The following is a 21446-nucleotide window of genomic DNA, read 5'->3' as shown; positions in this document are numbered from 1 at the left end:
CCCAGGACTCCATGGTGGCGTTAAACCTTGAAGGGGGACAACGACAACGGCACCCAAACCAGATGCCACGATTCCCGCCCAATCAGCCGACCGATTCATGTTGATGGGCTGCAAGCAACAGAGTCCCGCTTATGGAGCGGTCTAGAACATGTAAATCAGTGGGGAACATGGCAGCACGATTGGGGACCTGGCCCAGCTGAAGACACCACACCCACGCTCGGCAGTCACAGGCCCAACTCCGACACCAGAGACCAATCAGCCAATCCAGATGGCACGCAATCAGTAGTTGCGAGTGTCGAAGTCCGACTGGCTACTGGCGGCCCATACTGGTTGGATATTAGGTTGGCGGCCTCGGAATTTTGTCTGAACACGCCACATCAATGTCCTGGTAAAGGCACTTCGTCCACTTCGACGAGGGCACAGAACATCGCTTTGAGCTTGTGCCATGTGTCCACGCGCGCGCCCCTAGTGCCATGCGCGTCAGGGCGAGGTTCTTTGCAGCCACGGAGATGACGTGGACCAGATTGAGCATGGCTTGGCAGGCGTTTCAAGGCTCGCGAGCGGCATCCTTCAGCTCGTTTTTCTGCAGGATGGCAGGCTCAGACGGGGAATGGGCCGACGCAACATTATTGGCGTGAGCCACTGCACGCCGCCTAAGACGGACTGCCTGGTGGTTTGACTTTGATTAAGGCTCCGGCGCAACATCCGTAGCGGGATGGGGCGGCCAATGTCACATTCCACCCCAAGCGGGGCCTCTGCACGGCGCCAGCCGAAGCCTGACTGTGCTACTACTCTAGACACTCTGCCTCGACGATCGCCTTCCAAGCTGCGACCAGATTCGTACCCTCGGTATCCTCGACGGTCCTTCCCCGCCCTAGCCACGCTATGAACTCCTCTTTCCCCATACACTCGACTTGTAGCTCTCGCCAGATCAGCTGCTCAAGCTTCCTGCTCGCTGTAGCTAGCCAGACCACGGGCATGACTCGATCTCCCCACCGGCACCTCGCCGTCCCGCCCCACTTACACCAAGCCTGCGGGAGACCACACGTCCAGCAGCACGTGTACTCTTTGAACCGGATCTGCCGCCGCCACGCCATATACGCTTCCGATCCTCCTAGTACCTTGCAACTCCGGAACTCGTGCTCGTAAGTCCTCTGTCGGCCATCTGCCCGGCCCTGGTGACACCACTTGACGTAGCACACTGCGCACTTGCTATCCATCAACTCTACCCACTCCAGCAACTTCCGGATCCTCCTCTGCCTCTCCTTATTATCTCCTCTAAGACGGTCGTCTACTACCTCGGCTACTGCGGAGTGCCAGTCGCCTGTAGTACCACCCTCGCTACATTCGCCCATACCGACAACCTCATCTAGTACGTCGGCCTGTACCTCTGTAAGTTGCCGGCACCGGTCACAGCGCACGGCTTGAAGACTATCGCAGTCCTGCGCGATGCCGTCCATGAACGCCCCAAGCACGAGCCTCCGGCAGTCTGGCGTCTGCACGAACCGCTCTGCTGCCTGCCGGTTCAGCTGGTCTACATCGCTCGCCTGCCGGTCATAGTAGACAGCCGCCCTACCTAGCACCACGATCGACTCCACCTCCTCCCCCGCCTTCCTCCCGCTTCTGCCCGTCTGCTGGATAAAATCCACAAGCCCGTACGGCTGCTCCGCGTGGATAATGGCGACGATACCCTCGATGTCCACCCCGGTCCCTAGTCCTGTCGTTGCTACTACCCAGCGGGTTTCTGATCGACCTTCAACCCAGTCCTCGAGTACCGCTTGCCGCTCTGATAAGCTCATGTCGCTATGGTGGTACCCGCATCGGATCAGCTCGGCGAGCCGTGTACAGTTAGCCTTAGACCTGCTGTAGATCACGCCTTTCTGCTTCCCAGTCATGCGGCCAGTTATGCGGATAACCTGCTTGACGACCTCGTCCTCGACTGCACTACGCCCTGGTCCCGTCACTTGTACGACGTTGTAGCTAATGTTCTTCTTATCGGACCAACCGCGCGAATCAATAGCCCTATGTTCATCGTGCCGAGGGTCGGTGAAACAGCCGGGCACAGAACGCGTGAGGGTAGAGCGAGACCAATTCGATGAGGAAGGTTGAGAAGATTCGGTGGCCGAAGTCACGATTCGAAGAGTGCTGTCGAGATAAGGCGTTCAGGTCGATCGCCGCACAAGAGCGCCGGAGAAAGCGCAGCGGGCGCATCCGGTTGGGCACGCCGCTTATGCGCTCATCGAATGCTGGATGCTGACGCGTATTCGAAGACATTTTGCGGAATGCGAGAGATGCCGAGACTTCTTGTTTTTGGGCGGAAGAAGGGGGAGGAGGTAAGAAAGGCGGGGACAGCAGGGCCCGACTCCGGTATTTTCATTCGCACGGCTCGTCTGTCGCCTGTCCAGTGGCTGAGGAGAGGTCACAAACTGTGTCGAAGAGGCCACAAGCCCTGGGACAGGATCGTCTCAAGCTTTCTCTTGGTAAGGAGCGTATTCAGCCCGTTAGCGTGGGTATAGGAAGGTCAGACAGTGCCCACTGAGTGAGCAGAGCCTGAGGTAGATGCTATGAGCTTGCTAAGAGGTATTGGCGTATCGCAGATTGCATGTTCGCTGAAAAAGACTGAAGCACTGCCTTTGACAAGGATGCGAGTTTGCGAGGCGGCAAATTAAACCAATGTCTTAGACGCGATCTAGCGTGGTCATGTCGGTTGGTGTGGCCGCATCCAGACCGATTTGTTGGCCAACAATCATTCCCATAGCTGTCGTCATTGTGGGCAGCTGAGGAGATGGTTTGTGTCTGTCCAAGCTGAGGCCATTCAGACATGCCTGTCCAAGCTGAGGCCATTGAGACAGGAAGTAGGGTAACGACAATATCTATTCATGCGCTGCTTAGGCAAGCAGCGTTGCGCATCCACTGATAGCGTCGAACTTCATATTGCAATATTGTCGGATGCCTGGCCGCTTAATACGTAGAATACTGCATTCTGAAGCATTGATTGTTCAGCCCTATCATGCGGAAGTGTGCCAGGGAGCCGCGCCTGGACTAAGTCGCCCCAGTCTCAGGACACAGATGGCATGTCAGAGCATTCTTGCCGGCCAGACTGTGGTGCAAAACCTGGGCTCCATCCGACAGATCGTTATGTATCTTGCGCGCAATGCCACGCGAGGGCGATCTCGACGTTCGAGACACCTCAGGAAGCGTAGGAGGCGTGTCTACGGTGGTCAGGGTTTGTCGGCACATCCGTAACTGGGACACAATGCCCCCGGGGCACAGCCGAGAGCGCCGGATAGCTTTATTGACAGGCTACTCCAAGGCTGGCCTCAGCCCTTGCCTCGACCACCAACACGGCTCTCGCCCGAAATCACCCCTCTCAACCATCACGAGCTTCCTACCAACCTAGGCCCGTCGCTCACGCGCATCTGCCACAGACTATCGTCCTCACGCCACCGCAGCCCCGGTGGCTTCGTCCCGAGCAGTTTTGCGAGACGTTCAAGATTGCCCACACGATCACCATGTAGGCGTCACACAGTCTTCAACCTCGCATTCGTGTGCTAAGCTCCTGCGGTCTCCTTTCAGCGTCGCTTCTCTGGCGGTCATCAGCTTCAGACTACCCTCACTCGACTCAGACTGCCAGCGGTGGCCGGGAAACCCGCCAGGCATCAAAGACTCCACGGGACGAGGACGCTCGCAAGCCGACATTGACTGAGACAACTTCCCCGCCAACCAGCTTCTTGAGAGATCGTCAGCCACTGCTTGTGGAATCCGACAACTACCTGTGCTCGCCAGCACGTAGCAGTGCAATTGTAATGTCATTGGCACTTTCTAGGTCTCCACTGACTGCAGCTATGTTCACAGCTCCCCCTCCTGACAAGCTGCGCAACCCGATCGGTGCGTGGCTGCCAGACACCACACGAGTGCTGGGAGGGACTTCGATCCTGCCCCCTCCGACCATGATCCTGCCGACCCTCGACGAAACCGCTTCACGAGAAGCCAGCGTCGACTTTTGAGGCAGTACGTGCCAGAGACCAACAGGGCTCCAACGAACCCCGACCAGACCCGCAACCACGAGCGTCTCCGGAATCTCGAACACTGACGGCAAGATCTTACACGACATGTAGGCGCAGGAAACGAGCTTGACCTGCGCGAGTGTCGTGATCGCGACCTAAAAGCCGAACAAATGTCAGCAGCTGGGCCCTGCTTTTGTCACTCAGGCGACTACGTGCAATCGACTCTCAAGCAGGCTCAAGTAGCTGCTCACAGAAACACCAGCTCCGGGTGTCGTTACTCCCTCAACTCTGCGAACGGACAGCTTCGAAGCCTCCAAGTCACCTCTCTCGCAGGCAAAGGCGTCCACTTCCCACTCACTTGGCCTCACAACTGTCTGGCTCCCTCGCGGCAGGGACAGCCAAGAAGAACGACACATATTTTCCTCTCCCGCATTCAATTGGCCACGGCAACGGCCATCCTCGAAATACATCTCCTCACCGCACAACACATACCCCAACGGGCGGCAGTTCTTCGCGGCCGGATTTTCGCATTTTCAAGCAGTAGCATGAACTCCTCCACGAAGTCTGTGACTTTCATCATTACTCGATTGTTCTTCTACATCTAAGGTGAGCCAAGCTGTCGATCAAATGGCATCTGCCCACACTAACGGGCGGCACCATCGACGGGAGGCGCGCATATCACGATGCACTCGAGACACGGTAGAGCCCAAATAACGGCCATTTTCGTTCCTTCATAAGCATCACCAGTGGCGCATCGCAAAAGACTTCTGCTTCTCAATGGAGTCGTAACGCGCAGCGGCAGTGCCGCCGCTGATGTTCTACAACCCGCAATGCCCCAATGCCATTCTAGTAAATGTGCGGGCGGACCGTCTAGTCAAACACAAGATCCAACAGGTGGCGCCATAGACAAAAATTTGAAGAATGTACAGGCCATATCCACAGCTTCCTTAAAATTCCAGCTTCTGCCTCTGAAATCTCCGAGTAATTTCACTCCAGCCAGCCCAGTCCGCCAGGCAGACGGGCAGGCTTGGCTCACTAACATGGTCCTCCACATCAACCGCCCTAAAAAAATCAAAAGAGTCGGACCCTTGAGCTTGTTATGATATGCTGAACAACTGAGCTTTTGGGGGGACATCCACCATGATGTGTGACCATGATGTGCGATGCGTTGCAGAGCTCTCAGAAGGGGTTTCAGAAATTGTTCCAAAGGAGAACACCGAGCTATGCAAGAGTGGGAAGAAAATGAGTACGAGAAAGGAGCATCGTAACCTATGGGATCAAAGTCCCAGAATCATGATGCCGATAGATTTGGGACAAGCGCAAGGAGAACATGACCGCTGAGTGCAGCGCCGTGACTTCTCACGGCCGAGAAGAGTGTGCGTGATGGCACGCAAAGATCGATGATCCCGTGGGTGGGTACATGTCTCCAGGATGACTTGTAGGAGGATGGCTCGCCGCTGAGGTAGCCACCGGCGTCGTGCTGCTAGTCATACTGGAAAAACTTGAGCTGGTTTGTGGATCCTCGCGCAGCAGCCTTAGATCACTCGCCAGTCCAAATAGGATGTTGGGCTCCGACCTCAAGGGGCTTGACCGGTGCGCGATGACGTCAAAGAACTCAATTGTCCGCCTGAACAGCCCAGACAGCACTTCGGAATCAACAAATCTCGTAAGAAGTGGGTCGGTGTAGCAGGCGGCAAGGGTGAGGAGGTTGCCCCATTGACTGGAAGTCGAAGGAGTCAGATATCAATGCAACTGTTAAAGAGTGACCGGCAGTGTTACTTACGCGTGGGCAGTACCGAAAATGTTGGTTACAATAATGCGCTGCTTGCGCGGCATGCCATGGAATGCACTGGTGCTCTGGACCAACGCCTCGATGCCGAGGCGGGCATAGTTAAGCGTGCGGGGGTCGACCCCCTCGGGAACCGGCTTGTCGCCGATATTGATTGCCAATTCATGGAACATTTCTGGTGGGGGAAGCCGAGGATCTTCATAAGCGCCATATGGGATAGGCTCCTTCTCGAGCAAATGTCGTACGAAGGGGCGATAGATAATGACCTGTGATCCCCAGTACTTTGCACGCAAGCGAGCAGAGAGGATATCGCCAGCAGGCGGCTCATCGTCATGCCACCTGAATGCGGCAGGAACCCAGATATCGCGCGATGTCTTCAGTTGGGTTTGGAGACCATGAATGCCTTCGTCGATCGTCTCCGGGGACGAGGGTCGATGTATCTTGTCCGGATTATACAAGTGGCTGTGGATCTCATTGAGCTGACGCCTGAGATGAAGCTGGGCAAAATAGCTGCCGCAAACTTCGGGATTGTAGCCATGGGCTGTCACAAAGGTCGTGTTCGGATAAGGCATGTTGTCTTCGTGCTGCAGAATGGGACTCTGTGACAGCGGTAGCTCCGCAAGGATGTCACTGAGCACAAAGAAGTCAGCAGGCGGCCAACAGCAGCGATTTGGGCCTATGTCATACCTTTCTAGCTGCAGGCAGGTCCAGTACGCCAGGAGTACCAGGTTGTCCCTCCTGGACTCCTGAGGCACATATCCATCGCCCATCTTGATCTCGTGGAATCGGTATATGCTCCTGCTTCGAAGTTAGCGCTGCTCAGTACCAGCCATGGCAGTGTTGACTTACGTCCTCATGACCTCCTGCAGAACAATACAGCCCTGCTTTATGTATGCCCAGCTTTCCACAGCCCTCGCGAGTTGCCCATAATACAGACCAGCAAGGACCCAAGCATAAACATGCTTGAGATCGATCCCGCCCAGATGGCTGCCCAGAATGTCCGTTGCCAGTGCGAAGTACTCAAGTCCAGGAATGACGTCGTAGTTTCGCTTGATTGGTGTCGGACGCACCCCAGTCCCATGACCCTGCATGGAAGCACGGCGTTTGGGCATGGCACCGTCAGGCGGTTCTTGTGGCGAAGGTAGTCCAGAAGACTGAGAGTGCGAGTCGAATCCAAGCGGAGAGCCGTGGATCGGAGACATTGCGCCACCGTTTCGCATGGAGGGCGATCGGTGTCGCTGGGCCTCACCTTGCTCCCTGACAATGTCAGGAATTCTCTGCTTGTGGAGGCGAATTTTGCCCAGCGCACAAACGAGCAGAACGATCGCGCTCGCTATGCTGCGGGAAGGATGAGCGGGTTTTAAGATGTTGACGGATGGTGCCGGATCATCGCCACCAAGCGAGCGTTTCCTCTTGGCACCAACAGCCTCGGGCAGTGATGGAGCGGCAGCTGTCGGCTGGCCCACAAATTTGGGGTTGCTGCTGGACCGCACACTTGACTGCTGCGTATGCTGGGGGATCTCCTTGAGAAACAGTACAACCAGCGCATCCAGCTCTTCCAGTATCATGATCGGATGCATGTTCAAGATGTTGTCCTTGAAGCTGGTGACATATTTCCACACAGTCGAATGCGAGAAGTCTGGATTACCGTCCGTGCCAATGACTCCGCCTCTGAATGTCATGCCTTGGGCCGGGGAAAGCCCTCCGGTCTGGCCCCAGACTTCTGAATTGGGTGCTGGAGACTGTGCCTCCGAGCTATCGTCTTGGAAATCGGTCATGATGTTGTCTGCTGGTTGGTCCGTGTGGTCTGCTGGGGCATGTTCTCCCCCAGAGCCTTCTCCGGCCCCGCACACGCGCAGCAAGCCCCGAGCCTTTTCCTGTCGAATCGGGAACTCTTCGACATATCCAATGTGTTCTGCAGCGAGATGGGGAGCGACCAACCGGTGTATCGACTTCCACTTCAATAGCAGTCCTGCCGAAGTAGTGTGGTTTGCGGGCAGCTTAGTCTTGCCTGCCACCGGGGGCCCCGGCTTTTCGTCGCTGTCATTGTGGTCCCAGATTCGGATCGTTTTTTCTGCCTTGTCTGGATCCATCACACCATTTTTTGCCGCATATTCGTCCTCGGCACCTCGGTCATCGGGCGACGGGTGGTCGTGCGGGCCTGCATCTTCTTGATAGTCTTCAACGTCAATCGACTCCATCTTGAGGTCTGGAGCGCCATTCTGGTGGTTTGCGTGGATGGCACCCTCCAATCGACCAAGGCGGTTATCAATCTTGCCGAACCTTTGCATAAGATCATCTCTCAAGCCGTTCAGGGCATCCAGTATGTCAGCATTGGCTTTGTCGGATCTGCGACACCTTACATCAGCATTCTGCACCTGGATGCCTTGTTACTCTGCACAACTTACTGCCTGGGTTGTGGGTCGCGGAACACGCATGGGATGTTTCGTTCGATGCAAGTCTTGCAAGGTTTCGACCCATCACACTTGGATTTGAGCAGACGACACGAGTCACAAGCCTATGAAATGGGGTCAGTGTTTAGCTGCACAGCGCGCGGGAAGGCTCCATACCTGAGATGTTCTCGTCGCCTTCCGTTTGGTACTTGCGGCTTGGGCAATCTCGAGTGGCGTATGGTATGTCATTGGCGGCGGTGCATGGCTTGGGTGACCCCCATGGCCGTATGGGCTCCCATCGTACGGGATATGATAAAGCAATGGCGTCCCGGTGCCCGGATATGGAGGTGGGGGTGGCCCTGAGGTCGTTGGCGATTGCGCCATGGACTGGCCGTTGTCGTAACTCATCTGGCGAGATGGTTCGGGCGGCGGGTGCACAGGTCGATGATGAGGCGCATGAGGTGTCGGAGGCTGGCTATCGATCGGGTGGCCCATCGAGTTGGGACGTCGCAGCTGGGACAGCAGAGCTTCTTCGTTTGGATCTCGCTTCACCATGGACTCCAGCTTTGAAGAAGTAAGAGCTCCGTTGACTGGCGTCTACTTCATGCTGGCAACGCTCGCCGTGACTTGCCGGCGCAGTATGCGTGGTCTGAGGAAGAATGACAGGCACGGCGATTCTGCGGCGGCGAGCTCGGCTACGGTTGCGTCTGTGTAGACTCGCAAGGGGGGAATGGATCGGTCAGTCGGTATCCCATACTGAACATATATATGTGGCAATCCAAGCCGGCCACCAAGGAGCATCAGGAGGCAGCATGTGACGGCTCCATCCCTGTTATGTGATGTACATGGCCTGTCTCCGGGTCTCACCCACGGAATCAGTGCGTTGTGGATCTGCCTTATCGCGGAGGCTGGAGCAAGGACGAGCGCCACCCGAAGAGACACCAGTTGGGTCAGTGCACAGCGACCGCTCCCTTGCTGCTGCAATGCACTAGCGTCAAACCAGGAACTGCAAAGTGTCTGCGACATCTTTTCTTCTTTTAGGCACCATTATCCAATTAGGTTCGAGGTAGTAGAGGAGGGCGACCAGCGTCTGCGCAGCTGCACCGAGTGGGACTTGGGACTCGCTGCATCCTGAAAGCGTGGGGTGCCGACCACCACGCGACGAGCCGGTCAGCTCGGCTGCCATCCATGGATGGCACAATGGTAGGGTGGGCCATCTTGGCATTCCAGCTGCCCCACACAACTCATTCTTCTCGGGTACGCCCCCACTCTGCCCTACGCGGGCCGATTAGCAAGTGTGCAGCGCATTGCTATCAGAACCCTGCCACGCCCTGGTCGCTCGATCATGGGCCCGCTGCAAGGTTCGTTCGACAGAGAGTTCTCGGGCCGCGCAGGGACAAGAGGGTTTGCGCTAGCCCCTTGCTCGGCATGAGCAGCGGAGCGGTGCATTGCCGCTCGGTTCCTGGCTTCATTGATAGAATACCTCTCATGGTCGGGCGCAGCAAACGCGTGAGTGACAACCTCAACTTCGACATAGATGGGCACAGGTCGGTATCTTGCAGGGCTGCAGACAAACGACGCAGCCGCACCAGAAGGAAACAGAAAGGAAGAACACGGTAATGTCAGAATGGCTCGGTCGACTGTGACATCTGCTGTAAGGGCATTCCGTCCCATTCAGCCATGTAATGACCGGTCACTAGCTTCTCGGCTGGGTGAGCGCAGGATGACGTTGGTGGCGGCGGCCATGGACAAAAGTTCATTCGTGCTTACAGCATCTTGTTGGAGACTGTGTTGGCTCGGTCGGGTTCTCCATGGCAGGGTTTAAGTGATGAAATGTGGGGCGGCCACCATTTCTCCGACAGGCCCGGGCTTTGCGCTCGTCCCCCAGAGTTGTCTCTGCTGTTGCCAAAGGCTGCAACGGTGTTGAGTTGTGGCAAAGACTTCGAGATGGGAGGATGGAGGAGGCACAACTTTCTGGTCAATGTTACAGTGCGGCATTCGGCTGGGACAGTCTTTCCCAGCAACTGGAGCTAATGCTTAAGGATGCGAGCCGGAAGCGGATTCCTGCGACTGCCTTCTTAGGTGGCCTCGCAGGACGATATCGATGCCTTTACGCGAAATTGTTTGCCGATGACGGAGAGGGCGGCGGTGTGTACTTGGCACCGCAGCTTAGACGGCAAGGCGCCGAGCTGTAGTTGAGATTTCACGGGCCACACTCGCAAGAACGACGTCGATCGTATCAGGGAGGCAACGGCCCATGAAGACGACTGACATGCGCGAGCAAAGGCCTAAGAGCAAGAGACCAGCAATCATCGACCAAGGGTGCATTAGTTGGTTGTTTTACTTGGCGACGTCTTTCACACAGGCGAGACAGACTAGCTGCCAGGGAATGTCACGGTACTTTCAGTGGTCGGACCTGTAGGAGCATCGGTCCGCCTTTGAGACCCACGATCAAGGACAAGCCCGCTGGTTGAAGGAGACACGTACTGGCTCTTGATGCCGCTAGATGGCACGTGGTGGCAAGGGCCATGCAGCCTGCGAGCCACATCATATCAACCATACTGCATGGATATTTGCCTCGTTGGTTTTGCTCATCCTCGATCTATATGATATTTCTTTTCCTAGGAGAGCGTGTCTGGGACATCCTGTGCGGGCCGACAAAATGCAGCCAAGCCACACAAGCTATCACAAGCCCGCTAGGCCCTCACAGTAGACTCCGGGTGAAGAGGTGCATAACCTAGCATCAGCTGGATCACTCACGTATATGTCACTTTACACAGTTTTCACTTTGAAGAAGCGTGCAGGATGACAGCAAGGATTGGCTTACATCCAGCAGCGGTATGTGAATACCCAACGACGGCGTCACTGGTGCTATGAAGACGACGAGGGTCTAATGTATGCCATTTGCAGTAAACTCGAGACTACCCATTGAGTCCTGCCGAATCACCTTCCCCAGTTCCGAATATTGTGCCACCCAGAGACGCATGCACGGAGAAGGTATGCGCTCACGGCATGCGTCTGGGGACAGCTGCTTTGTCGTCGTATCCTGTGTGGTAATGACAGTATTGGCGGCTAGGGGCCGGCATGACGAATTCGGGACTCCTGGGTCGTTTCGTTCTCTTCAGGGGAGGCGGTCCGGATCATGCACCCGGTCATCACAAGACAGCGTGGCGTGGTTTCGTGCGGCTGTCGCCCTCGGTTATTTATCAAAAGTCACCAACTCGTCAATGCATCGGGATATGAGCGCTTCGAGCCACGCTCTTCCATGCACTCAACGTGAACCACAACACGCACGCCTCCGTCCGATGCTCCTTTGACTAGATATGCGGACGGTCTTGTACCAGAGAGCACAAGCTGAAGTGTCATTACTCTACATCGTGTTCTCTTCTCTTGTAACAAAATGCCTAGAAGCAAGCTGCCTGGGTAAAGGGGACAAGCAGGGAGCTGACGTAATGCCTGACTGGGTTGTGCATTCTGGCAGCATGGAGAAAGAGGCTACGAGGATATGGCATGCACAAGCATGTGTCGATGTCGCACGCGTATGGAGAAGGAACTTTGTAGGGTGCATGGAGCACAAATGTACTCTAGAAGGGCCTTGGGTCCGGATAACATGGCACGGGCTCACTTCCCCACTATAATTAGCTTCCCCGTCCATGGCAAACTCCGTACGCCACTTGAGGAACCGGCTCCCCCAGTGATCTCCCAGAAATTAGTGCGATGATCGTACGCTTCCTCACGGCCTAGTCCGACAAAGGTTTAGGTACCTGCCTGCCTACGACTCATCCCACTCCTCCGCAGTAAACAGCCCTGTTGCGCTGGATTTTATCACGCTAAGCGCAGCGGTAATTTTGGACTTCATGCATATTGGCATTATGTGCTCTTTGCAACCCCACTCCTCGACCTGCAGGGTCACATATATTCTGGCACCGGGGGTGGACGGCGGGTTCACAAAGTAATCTACTCTGTGTACGACCGTCTTGCTTCACAAGGGGAATCGGCTGGCCACGCCCGAACGATGAGCACGTCAGAGTCGTGACCCAGAAGCTAGAGCAACCAAAGCAAGCACCTTGATGAGACACGATTCGCGCCTCCGAACTGTGTAGGAGACTGAAGATTCTGTCGGCGAATGGAAGGAAAGAGAAGGGAAACATTGCCTGATTAACCAACTAAGTGTGAGATCCAGCAGACCTTATCTCCTCCACCTTGTTTTGTTGTTAACATTACGTTGTCCTTGACCCAGCAGCTACACTCGGACAGCAAATTCGCGTCCCTCCCTGAGCCACTGCGCTTGTCGGCCAGCTGATCAGCATTCCATATGTCAGGCAGTTCCAGGCTCTTCCAGGAAAGCTGCATGCCTCTCGTGACAACTGTACGGATTATGTCTCGCTGCTCTTCATATCCGTTGAGCGGGTCAGGTACCGTCAGGTTAAAGGTGAACAAGACCTCGTGGCCCGGATCCACCGATTTTGGAAAATCCTCCGAAGGGTAAAGCTGCTTCACATGAAATCCAGGACTGAGCACCAAGACCGTGAAGTGGAGCTGAGATTCGGATGTGTTCCTGAACACGAACTCTATTCCCTGGCCACCCGAGAGGTTGCCCCCGGAAATCTTCGGTTTCAGAGTCAGCTCGAACGGCCCAAGCTGCTGAGACGCGTTGCCACTGAGGCTGAGGATTTGTCTGAACCGGGTCAAGTGAGCCAAAGCAACGGCAGATTTTGTGGCCCGTTGAGCGGTGTTGACGCCTGTGAGGTCCAACCCGCGCACCGGACCTTCGTACCCGGTCAAAGACGGAGATCCGGCGAGGTTGATGCCGTCATTGCCACGCTGTGTCATCCTAAACACGGCAGAGTCAGGTCCGTAGCTGTCGTTGGGCTCGGTGATCTCGATATCTCCAACGATCCTATCCTGAAGAGCGGCATGAAGCGCCTGCTGGAATCCGCTCCCCAGAGGGGGATGGACAAACACTTGGAGAATGTCGTCTCCCAAACTCCACCGACGCGGAACGATCTGATTGTTGTGCTGATGCAAAGTTTGCGCATGGAGGGCCGATGGCACCCGGGCGCTGCATTCGAAGTCGTCGACTCGATCCACCGAAAACGTTATGTGCGACGTAGGCGGATAAGTTGTGAATTCGGACTTCTCCCGAACACCGTGAACTTTTCCAATGGGAAGGTAAATATTCTCTCCTTCGAGTCGCACGACGAGGGGTGTTGCCGAGAATGGCTCCTCGTCTCCGAAGAATGCCAGCCTGTCTCGACCATACACCCGAGGAGTCTGTCCGTTGACCCACTTGACGACCTGGTCGCGCAGATTCCGATAAGTCACAATTGCCTCGCTTGGTCGGTTCTGCTTGAGGCACGCCAAGAGTCCATGGGTGAATGCGCCGTAAGATGTGCCGTTGACAGTCTTCTCTGCGGCCACCTCATGACTTTCGCAGGCTGCCATCAGCGTGAATCCGTCCGGGTTGATGGACCAGGACATTTCCAACTCCCCATCGCGGCTGCCCGATTCGACAGCGGTCTCTGTGATTGCCTCTTCGTCGGCGGGAAGGTTGGGGACGTTCGTCCAGCCTTCTGGAGTTCGAACGTTTTCACCAGTCCTCCAGGCGCCGCCAGAGTGGCAGCTGTCGAGGATGACAATGGTCCGAATCTGCTTCTCGTTGAGCCTTTTCAGCCACTCGTTCAGCTGCCATCCTCTCACTGCAGGGTTTCCGCAGCAAAAGTCCATCGTCATCAGGGATGGGTCTGTCAGCCTCCCGGGCGGGGATTTGCTCGTCGGTTGCAGCCGTGCCCCATGCCCAGAGAAGTGAAAAAAGAAGAGGTCACCAGGACCAGCCTGCTCAGCCAGTGTCGAATTCCCTCTTGATGTTGTCGAATGTGGGCCGACAATCTGACGGCTCTGTCGGCTCAGTGGGACACGTGAAGCTTGACAGGGTCAGGGGAGAGAAGTGAGGATGCGAGGCTCCTCCAGCTGGAATTCATTTCGAAGTAACTCCGCGACCGCCCGGACATCGTTGACACAGCCTCGAAGCTCTCTGAGAGAGTGTGGTTCTCCATTTTCATTCTTTCTTGAGCCGTCGTTAAAGTACAGGTCGATGCCGACGAGCAAGGCAAATCGCTTTGGGAGGTTTGGGAAGGCCATGATGCATTGCTGGTGACCTCTTGTCTCCTACTATTCAGATAGCAGTGGGCGCCTCTGTTTATATGCATGTTTTCGGCGGCGGCGGAGCCTGAGTCCATGGCTTGAACCTTATGCCTTAGGTGTCTGGGCTTACGGGGTAGTGAGCCATTCCCCGCATCTACCCCCAGGGGGGCCCTTAAGGATGGACTGCTTCCACAAACAGGACTTTGACGGACATATTCCACCGTGGGCGCCCGCATGCATGTCAGTCAGTCCCAGTGATCCAAAAGAAAATGACAATTGCACTAGGTTAGAGCATGTGGCGACCCTGCACCGGTGGATTTGCGAGGAGTTACAAATCTAACTCTGGAGCCTTGCTGACAAGTGACGACACAGCACGCGCTGACTGTCGGCTGAAAGTCTAAGACGAGCCATGACGCAGCTATGACGAGGTGGCCCCCATCCTAGAAGCTAAGTTTCTCCAAAGGGTGGTTACAGTACAACGAATGCAGATTCTGCCAGCTGAAAGCTGAGTGCGCCGAGCCACGAAGATGCCAAGTCAGCATTGAGTGTCAGCAGTTACGAATGGCAATTAAGCATGTGATAGCTCGCCGCATGTGGGTGCGTGGCTCGGGCGTGATTCTAGGCAGGGCAGAGGTCGAATCTTCCACTCATTCGACACCAGGGCCGATTCTATTCTAGATTTTAAAGCTTCAAAGGGTGGGTGACAAGTTTCCTCCCTGGCAAAGACTTCGGACTACTAACGAGCCGCTTCGAATTACCAGGACAACCAGTTCTCTAGGCCACAGATACTCACGGACTGAAGCGATTACAGACCTCGAGGAAGCCATCCGAATAGGACGAGAAGCCATCGATGCCACCCCGTCAGATCATCCCGAGCCGGCTATGTTCTTGAACAACGTTGGGAATCGTCTAGGCGACAGATACGCACGGACTGGAGCGATGGCAGACCTCGAGGGAGCCATTCGTGTGACACGGGAAGCCATCGATGCCACCCCTCTACATCATCCGGACCGGGCTACATTATTGAACAACCTCGGAATTCGTCTAGGTGACAGATACTCGCGGACTGCAGAGATAGCAGACCTCGAGGAAGCGATCCAAGTAGGACGAGAAGCCATCGATGCCACCCCGTCAGATCATCCGGACCGGGCTAGGTTCTTGAACAACCTTGGAGTTCGTCTAGGCGACAGATACTCGCGGAACGGAGCGATGGCAGACCTCGAGGAAGCGATCCGAGTTGGACGAGAAGCCATCGATGCCGCCCCTCTAGATCATCCAGACCGGGCTATGTTCTTACATAACATCGGGGTTCGTCTAGGCGACAGATTCTCACGGAACGGAGCGATAGCAGACCTCGAGGAGGCTATTCGTCTGACGCGGGAAGCCATCGATGCCACCCCTCTACATCATCCGGGCCGGGCTCGATGGCTGAACAGCCTTGGAAATCATCTAGCCAACAGATACTCACGGACTACAGAGATGGCAGATCTCGAGGAAGCGATCCAAGTAGGGCAAGAAGCCATCGATGCCGCCCCTCTAGATCATCCAGACCGGGCTAGGTTCTTGAACAACCTCGGAATTGGTCTAGGCGACAGATACTCACGCACAGGCGCGATGGCAGACCTCGAGGAAGCCATTCGCGTGACACGGGAAGCCATCGATGCCACCCCTCTACATCATCCGGACCGGGCTACATTATTGAACAACCTCGGAAATCATCTAGGTGACAGATACTCACGGACTGCAGAGATGGCAGACCTCGAGGAAGCCATTCATATGATACGGGCAGCCATCGATGCCACCCCGCTATATCATCCGAACCGGGCTGGGTTCTTAATCAACCTCGGAAATCATCTAGGCCGTAGATACTCACGGACTGCAGAGATGGCAGACCTCGAGGAAGCGATCCAAGTAGGACGAGAAGCCATCGATGCCACCCCGGTAGATCATCCGAACCGGGCTGGATGGCTGAACAACCTCGGAAATTGTCTAGGCCGTAGATACTCGCGGAACGGAGCGATGGCAGACCTCGAGGAAGCGATCCAAGTAGGACGAGAAGTCATCAATGCTACCCCGGTAGATCATCCGGACCGGGCTACGTTCTTGAACAACCTTGGAGTTCGTCTAGGCGACAGATACTCGCGGAACGGAGCGATGGCAGACCTCGAAGAAGCGATCCGAGTTGGACGAGAAGCCATCGATGCCACCCCGGTAGATCATCCGAACCGGGCTAGGTTCTTGAACAACCTCGGAAATCGTCTAGGCCGTAGATACTCGCGGAACGGAGCGATGGCAGACCTCGAGGAGGCCATTCGTCTGACGCGGGAAGCCATTGAGGCCACCCCTCTACATCATCCGGACCGGGCTACATTATTGAACAACCTCGGAATTCGTCTAGGCGACAGATACTTACGGAATGCAGAGATGGCAGACCTCGAGGAAGCCATTCGTCTGACGCGGGAAGCCATCGAGGCCACCCCACTAGATCATCCGGACCGGGCTGGATGGTTGAGCAACCTCGGAAATCATCTAGGCGACAGATACTCACGGAATGCAGAGATGGCAGACCTCGAGGAAGCCATTCGTCTGATACGGGAAGCCATCGATGCCACCCCGCTATATCATCCGAACCGGGCTGGGTTCTTAATCAACCTCGGAAATCATCTAGGCCGTAGATACTCACGGACTGCAGAGATGGCAGACCTCGAGGAAGCGATCCAAGTAGGACGAGAAGCCATCGATGCCACCCCGGTAGATCATCCGAACCGGGCTAGGTTCTTGAACAACCTTGGAGTTCGTCTAGGCCGTAGATACTCGCGGAACGGAGCGATGGCAGACCTCGAGGAAGCGATCCAAGTAGGACGAGAAGTCATCAATGCTACCCCGGTAGATCATCCGGACCGGGCTAGGTTCTTGAACAACCTTGGAGTTCGTCTAGGCGACAGATACTCGCGGAACGGAGCGATGGCAGACCTCGAGGAAGCGATCCGAGTTGGACGAGAAGCCATCGATGCCGCCCCTCTAGATCATCCAGACCGGGCTATGTTCTTAATCAACCTCGGAGTTCGTCTAGGCGACAGACACTCACGCACAAGCGCGATGGCAGACCTTGAGGAAGGCAAGGAACGCTTCGTCGCTGCCTTGCGTCAGTCCGCCTCCGCTGTGAGCATGCGTGTCGCAGCCGGCCGTCATCTTCTGACATCCCCAGCTATACTTCAAGATCGACAAGCATACGCCATTGCCAAAACGACGATCGACTTGATTCCCTTATTGACGCCCCGTTCTCTGCAGAACTCAGACAAGCGGCACCTCCTCTCCGCGGCTGTCGGACTCTCGTCGGACGCGACAGCCATTGCTCTGCATGCCAACAGAGGCCCTGCTGCTGCTATCGAACTGCTTGAGACTGGTCGTGGTGTCATCGCGGGAGCCCTCTTCGAGCAATCCGACCTTGCCGCTCTCGAACGCGAGCATCCCGACCTGGTACGTTCCTTTATCGACCTGCGAGATCAACTGGACGCACCGGCGTCGGCTCGTTCCCTCGCTGCCGAGCGCCCCACTCTGGCCGCAGAGACGGAAGGCGATCGGCGCCGCGACGCTGGACCCCAGCTTACCACTCTCCTCGAGACGATCCGTTCCAAGTCCGGTTTTGAGCGATTCCTCCTCTCCGCATCGGAGGCCGATATGCTGGAGGCTGCGCGGCACGGCCCGATCGTCGTCCTGAACGTGAGCTCGTATCGCTGCGATGCCTTGGTCATTGAGCAGTCCGGCATCCGATTGCTGGAGCTGCCACACCTCTCCCGAGAGGCGCTCAACGACCATGTCCGGGAACTTAGAACTCTTGACACGCTTGGGTGGCTCTGGGATGCCATCGTCTGTCCCATTCTTAATGCTCTAGGCTTTACTGGACCTCCTTCGGACAGTCAGTGGCCGCAAGTGTGGTGGGTCCCCACCGGCCCACTGACCCGGTTTCCACTCCATGCAGCGGGACACCATCTAAGGCGCACTGGCGAGACGGCGGTCGACAGAGTCGTCTCATCGTACGCCTCGTCCGTCAAGGCGATCATACAGAGTCGGCGACGGCCACAGCACGCGCCGGAAGCCGGAGGGTCCCGAAATGCCGTTGTCGTTGCCATGCAGAACACGCCAAAACAGGAACCGCTCAAGCATGCGAGCGACGAGGTTGATGCCGTAGTAGCTGTTTGCGAGTCGGTGGGATTGCCGCACACCCGGCCTCGACCCTGCAAGGCCGACGTCTCCTCGGCCTTGGAGGCCTGCAAGATGTTCCACTTTGCTGGCCACGGCAGCACGCATCCCACGGAACCGCTGGAGAGCCAGCTGCTCCTGGATGATTGGGATCGGAAGCCATTCACGGTGGCGAGCCTCCTGGAGACGAACCTTACCTCGAAGCCGCCATTCCTCGCGTACCTCTCGGCATGCGGGACTGGTCAGATCCTGGATGAGGGGTCTGTTGACGAGAGCATCCATCTGGCCAATGCTTGCCAGCTTGCGGGGTTCCGTCATGTAGTGGGCACGCTTTGGAGCGTAAATGACAGGTTATGTGTGGACATGGCGAGAATGACGTACGAGTTTCTGCGGGATGAGGGTATCCGGGATGAAACCGTAAGCCGGGGGCTTCACCGAGCGATGAGGACGCTCCGAGACCAGTGGGTGGAGTTCGAGGATGCCGGACGCGGAAAGTCATGGTCATCGGGAGCGGACAGGGACGCTGAATTGAGACAAGGGTCGGAGCCGAGGTGGCCGCTCTGGGTTCCTTATGTTCACTTTGGCGTTTGATATTGAATGTCATACAACATTTGACTTCTCGCCATGTGTGAGAAACCAGGCTTGCGCGCAATCCTTCCAAGGTAACGTGTTGGAACCATTTTTACCCGTCGCTCTTGCTGAAGGCGATTACGCCCACTTTGCACAATGATGTTCTCAAGGCAGGCTTGTAGAATACTCCATTTTGCGGGGGCTAGTTACATTTGACGCTGCCTCCACAAAGATGTTTTAACTCATAGAGGAATGGGAACCAACTGTTAACTGTAGAGGCCATCCGTGACCACATCAAGAGAACTCGCAGTTTCTGGTGACAGCCTGCTCCCTGGATGCTGGATAAAGGAAAATCCGTTTCGAGCACAGGTTAGGTCAGCTTTCACCTTGGCCAGGTCGAAGTCGGGCTCCAGATCAAGACGATGGCCGTGAGATGGCACGATTAGATCCTCCTTCATACTTCCTACGCTGGAGCAAGGATGGCGAGGCATGCTATGCAGCTGAACCCGGCCTGCAGCCGGAGCTCTGGGACGGGCGACGTTCCATCTGCTGGTGTCTCCGCTGTCTGTGGGTCCGCCAGCCCACCTGCCGTTGCGGCGGTGCCTCCGCCGGAAGTGGGACTCAATGCCGGGCCCGGGCTGGATGCCACCCTTACACACCGAACATATCAGTACGCGCGACTCCTCGTGGAGATACACATCGATTTCCGATGGGGGCGCTCCGGCGTCGTCGTGATGGTCTTCCATGTCGGCTTCCTGACGTTGCCCGGCTGCGGTGCCTGGTCTCGCTGTAGTCGCTGTCGCGTTTCGCGTCTGGACGGTTTGGTAAGTAGTGCCTCAGTTACCGCTGTACAGTAGAGCTCGAATGACGTAAATGAAGTATAGTCGTAAGTATTGGCATATGTCTTAATTCTATCTACCTGTCTGCCCTAATGATGAACCCTCCCTTTTTTACCCCGTGCCTGAGACGCGACAACGCGTCGGCGCGTGCCTCTCACCATTCCTTTTCCCGTCCGGGGTCTTCCGTGTGAGCCGCAGCCGCAGCGCTCTCCTTCACTTACCTGTGGGGAAATTGGGGTAGCCCGAATGGCTGGGGGCGGGTGGCCCTTGGGGGTTAGCATCCCCTGCCCACACTGTAAGTTTGGGTCCAAGTGCCAATCTTAATATGGTGCACCTGGGGTTCAGAATGAGTCCAATGGCCCAAGCGCCCGGCCCCCTGTTGTATGGCAGACACGCGCCAACTGGACAGCAACTGCCCGTGAATGATGGTCAGGTCGCAGGTAAAGACCTGGTCGGGACTATTATCGCATTCCGGCCTCGTCGCTGATCGAATTGGCGATTGGTTCCGCATCGTCGTACTGTAGGTCGTCTTCTAGTGCCGGCATTGTGGACTGTCGGTGGGTCGTATCTGGGGAAGAAAGACAGTAAATTTGGGGTTAAAAGTGGACTCAAATCCGCTGGGAAAAGGGGCTGGAATGAGGCGGATCTACTACGTGCACAGACCTTTCGTAGGATATGACATGTCCTACGTGAGAATGAGAAGGACGTTGAGGTGTGCACGGTCGACACTGCATATGTGGGGCATATCAGACCCTGGAAGTTGACTCAATTACGGGGTGGAATAAGACAGTAGGGTGGATCAAAGATGGCCTCGATCCAGCGGACGAATTGAATAAGGATGGATACCACGTCTACGTACTTAATTACACCTGCGCGGCAGATACGACTCCACCTCTCTGGCCTAAACCTTTTGACGAAGCTGTTGAGGCTGTTCGAATCATCCAAAGCTCTCATTCGACGAGCAGAGTAGTGCTTTGGGGCTGGTCTGCCGGCGGCCATCTTGCGGCCCTTGTTGCCACCGCGTCGACGGTCACTGTTGATCTTTTGATCTTGGCGTATCCTGTTATAGTAATGGAACTTCCTATCGGCCATCCCGGTTCCAGGAGTAATGCTCTTGGTCCAGACCCTTCTGCACAACTGTGTCGCGAACTGTCAGCACATACCCGAGTCACAGGCATTACACCACCAACCTTCATTATGCACACGTCCAATGACAAGGACGTCCCAGTGGAGAACTCCTTTCTGTTTGCAGAGGCTATGGCAGAGCATGACCGACCAGTAGAGCTTCTCATCTTGGAACACGGCGGACATGGTATTAGGTTGTCTCCATCATGGAAGTCGGTTGTCATGCAATTCTTGAACGACTTTGCTTCAGGAATGAGCATCACTATGAAGAAAATCGATATCCAGGGCATGAGAAAGTGCAAGCGCTTCGCAGCCAGAAATTTCGAATTTCAGCCATCGGTAGTGCGAGTAAAATCAAGCATCGAGATCATTTGAG

General features: G+C 55.9%; 3 protein-coding genes across 3 annotated transcripts; 1 reads left to right on the top strand and 2 right to left on the bottom strand.

Moving 5' to 3' along the window:
• Positions 1-5238: 5238 nt before the first annotated feature.
• B0I36DRAFT_44938 (uncharacterized protein) lies at positions 5239-8960 on the bottom strand. The gene is made up of 6 exons (XM_046162905.1): positions 8367-8960; positions 8205-8314; positions 6646-8145; positions 6484-6594; positions 5791-6426; positions 5239-5727 (listed from the first exon to the last, which is right to left on the bottom strand). The coding sequence occupies exons 1-6, from the start codon at positions 8742-8744 to the stop codon at positions 5367-5369; spliced, it is 3096 nt and encodes a 1031-aa protein (XP_046005923.1). The 5' UTR covers positions 8745-8960; the 3' UTR covers positions 5239-5366.
• A 2442-nt stretch (positions 8961-11402) lies between these two features.
• Positions 11403-14381, bottom strand: B0I36DRAFT_425591 (caspase domain-containing protein; the record flags this gene model as incomplete). The annotated part of the gene is made up of 4 exons (XM_046162340.1): positions 14278-14381; positions 14182-14256; positions 12414-14094; positions 11403-11684 (listed from the first exon to the last, which is right to left on the bottom strand). The coding sequence occupies exons 1-4, from the start codon at positions 14328-14330 to the stop codon at positions 11403-11405; spliced, it is 2091 nt and encodes a 696-aa protein (XP_046005922.1). The 5' UTR covers positions 14331-14381.
• Positions 14382-14602: 221 nt separating this feature from the next.
• B0I36DRAFT_355111 (CHAT domain-containing protein) lies at positions 14603-21445 on the top strand (the record flags this gene model as incomplete). Its single annotated transcript, XM_046157402.1, has 7 exons — positions 14603-14618; positions 15145-18953; positions 19383-19480; positions 19624-19930; positions 19991-19992; positions 20258-20385; positions 20826-21445. 7 exons carry the CDS (start codon positions 14603-14605, stop codon positions 21443-21445), a joined length of 4980 nt encoding a protein of 1659 aa, XP_046005921.1.
• Position 21446: the final 1 nt, after the last annotated feature.

This window comes from Microdochium trichocladiopsis, assembly GCF_020744255.1.
Source record: "Microdochium trichocladiopsis strain MPI-CAGE-CH-0230 chromosome Unknown B0I36scaffold_12, whole genome shotgun sequence".
In the NCBI taxonomy this organism is placed as follows: Eukaryota; Fungi; Ascomycota; class Sordariomycetes; order Xylariales; family Microdochiaceae; genus Microdochium; species Microdochium trichocladiopsis.
Note: the sequence above shows the minus strand (reverse complement) of the source record. Positions and strands in the feature narration are given on the sequence as shown.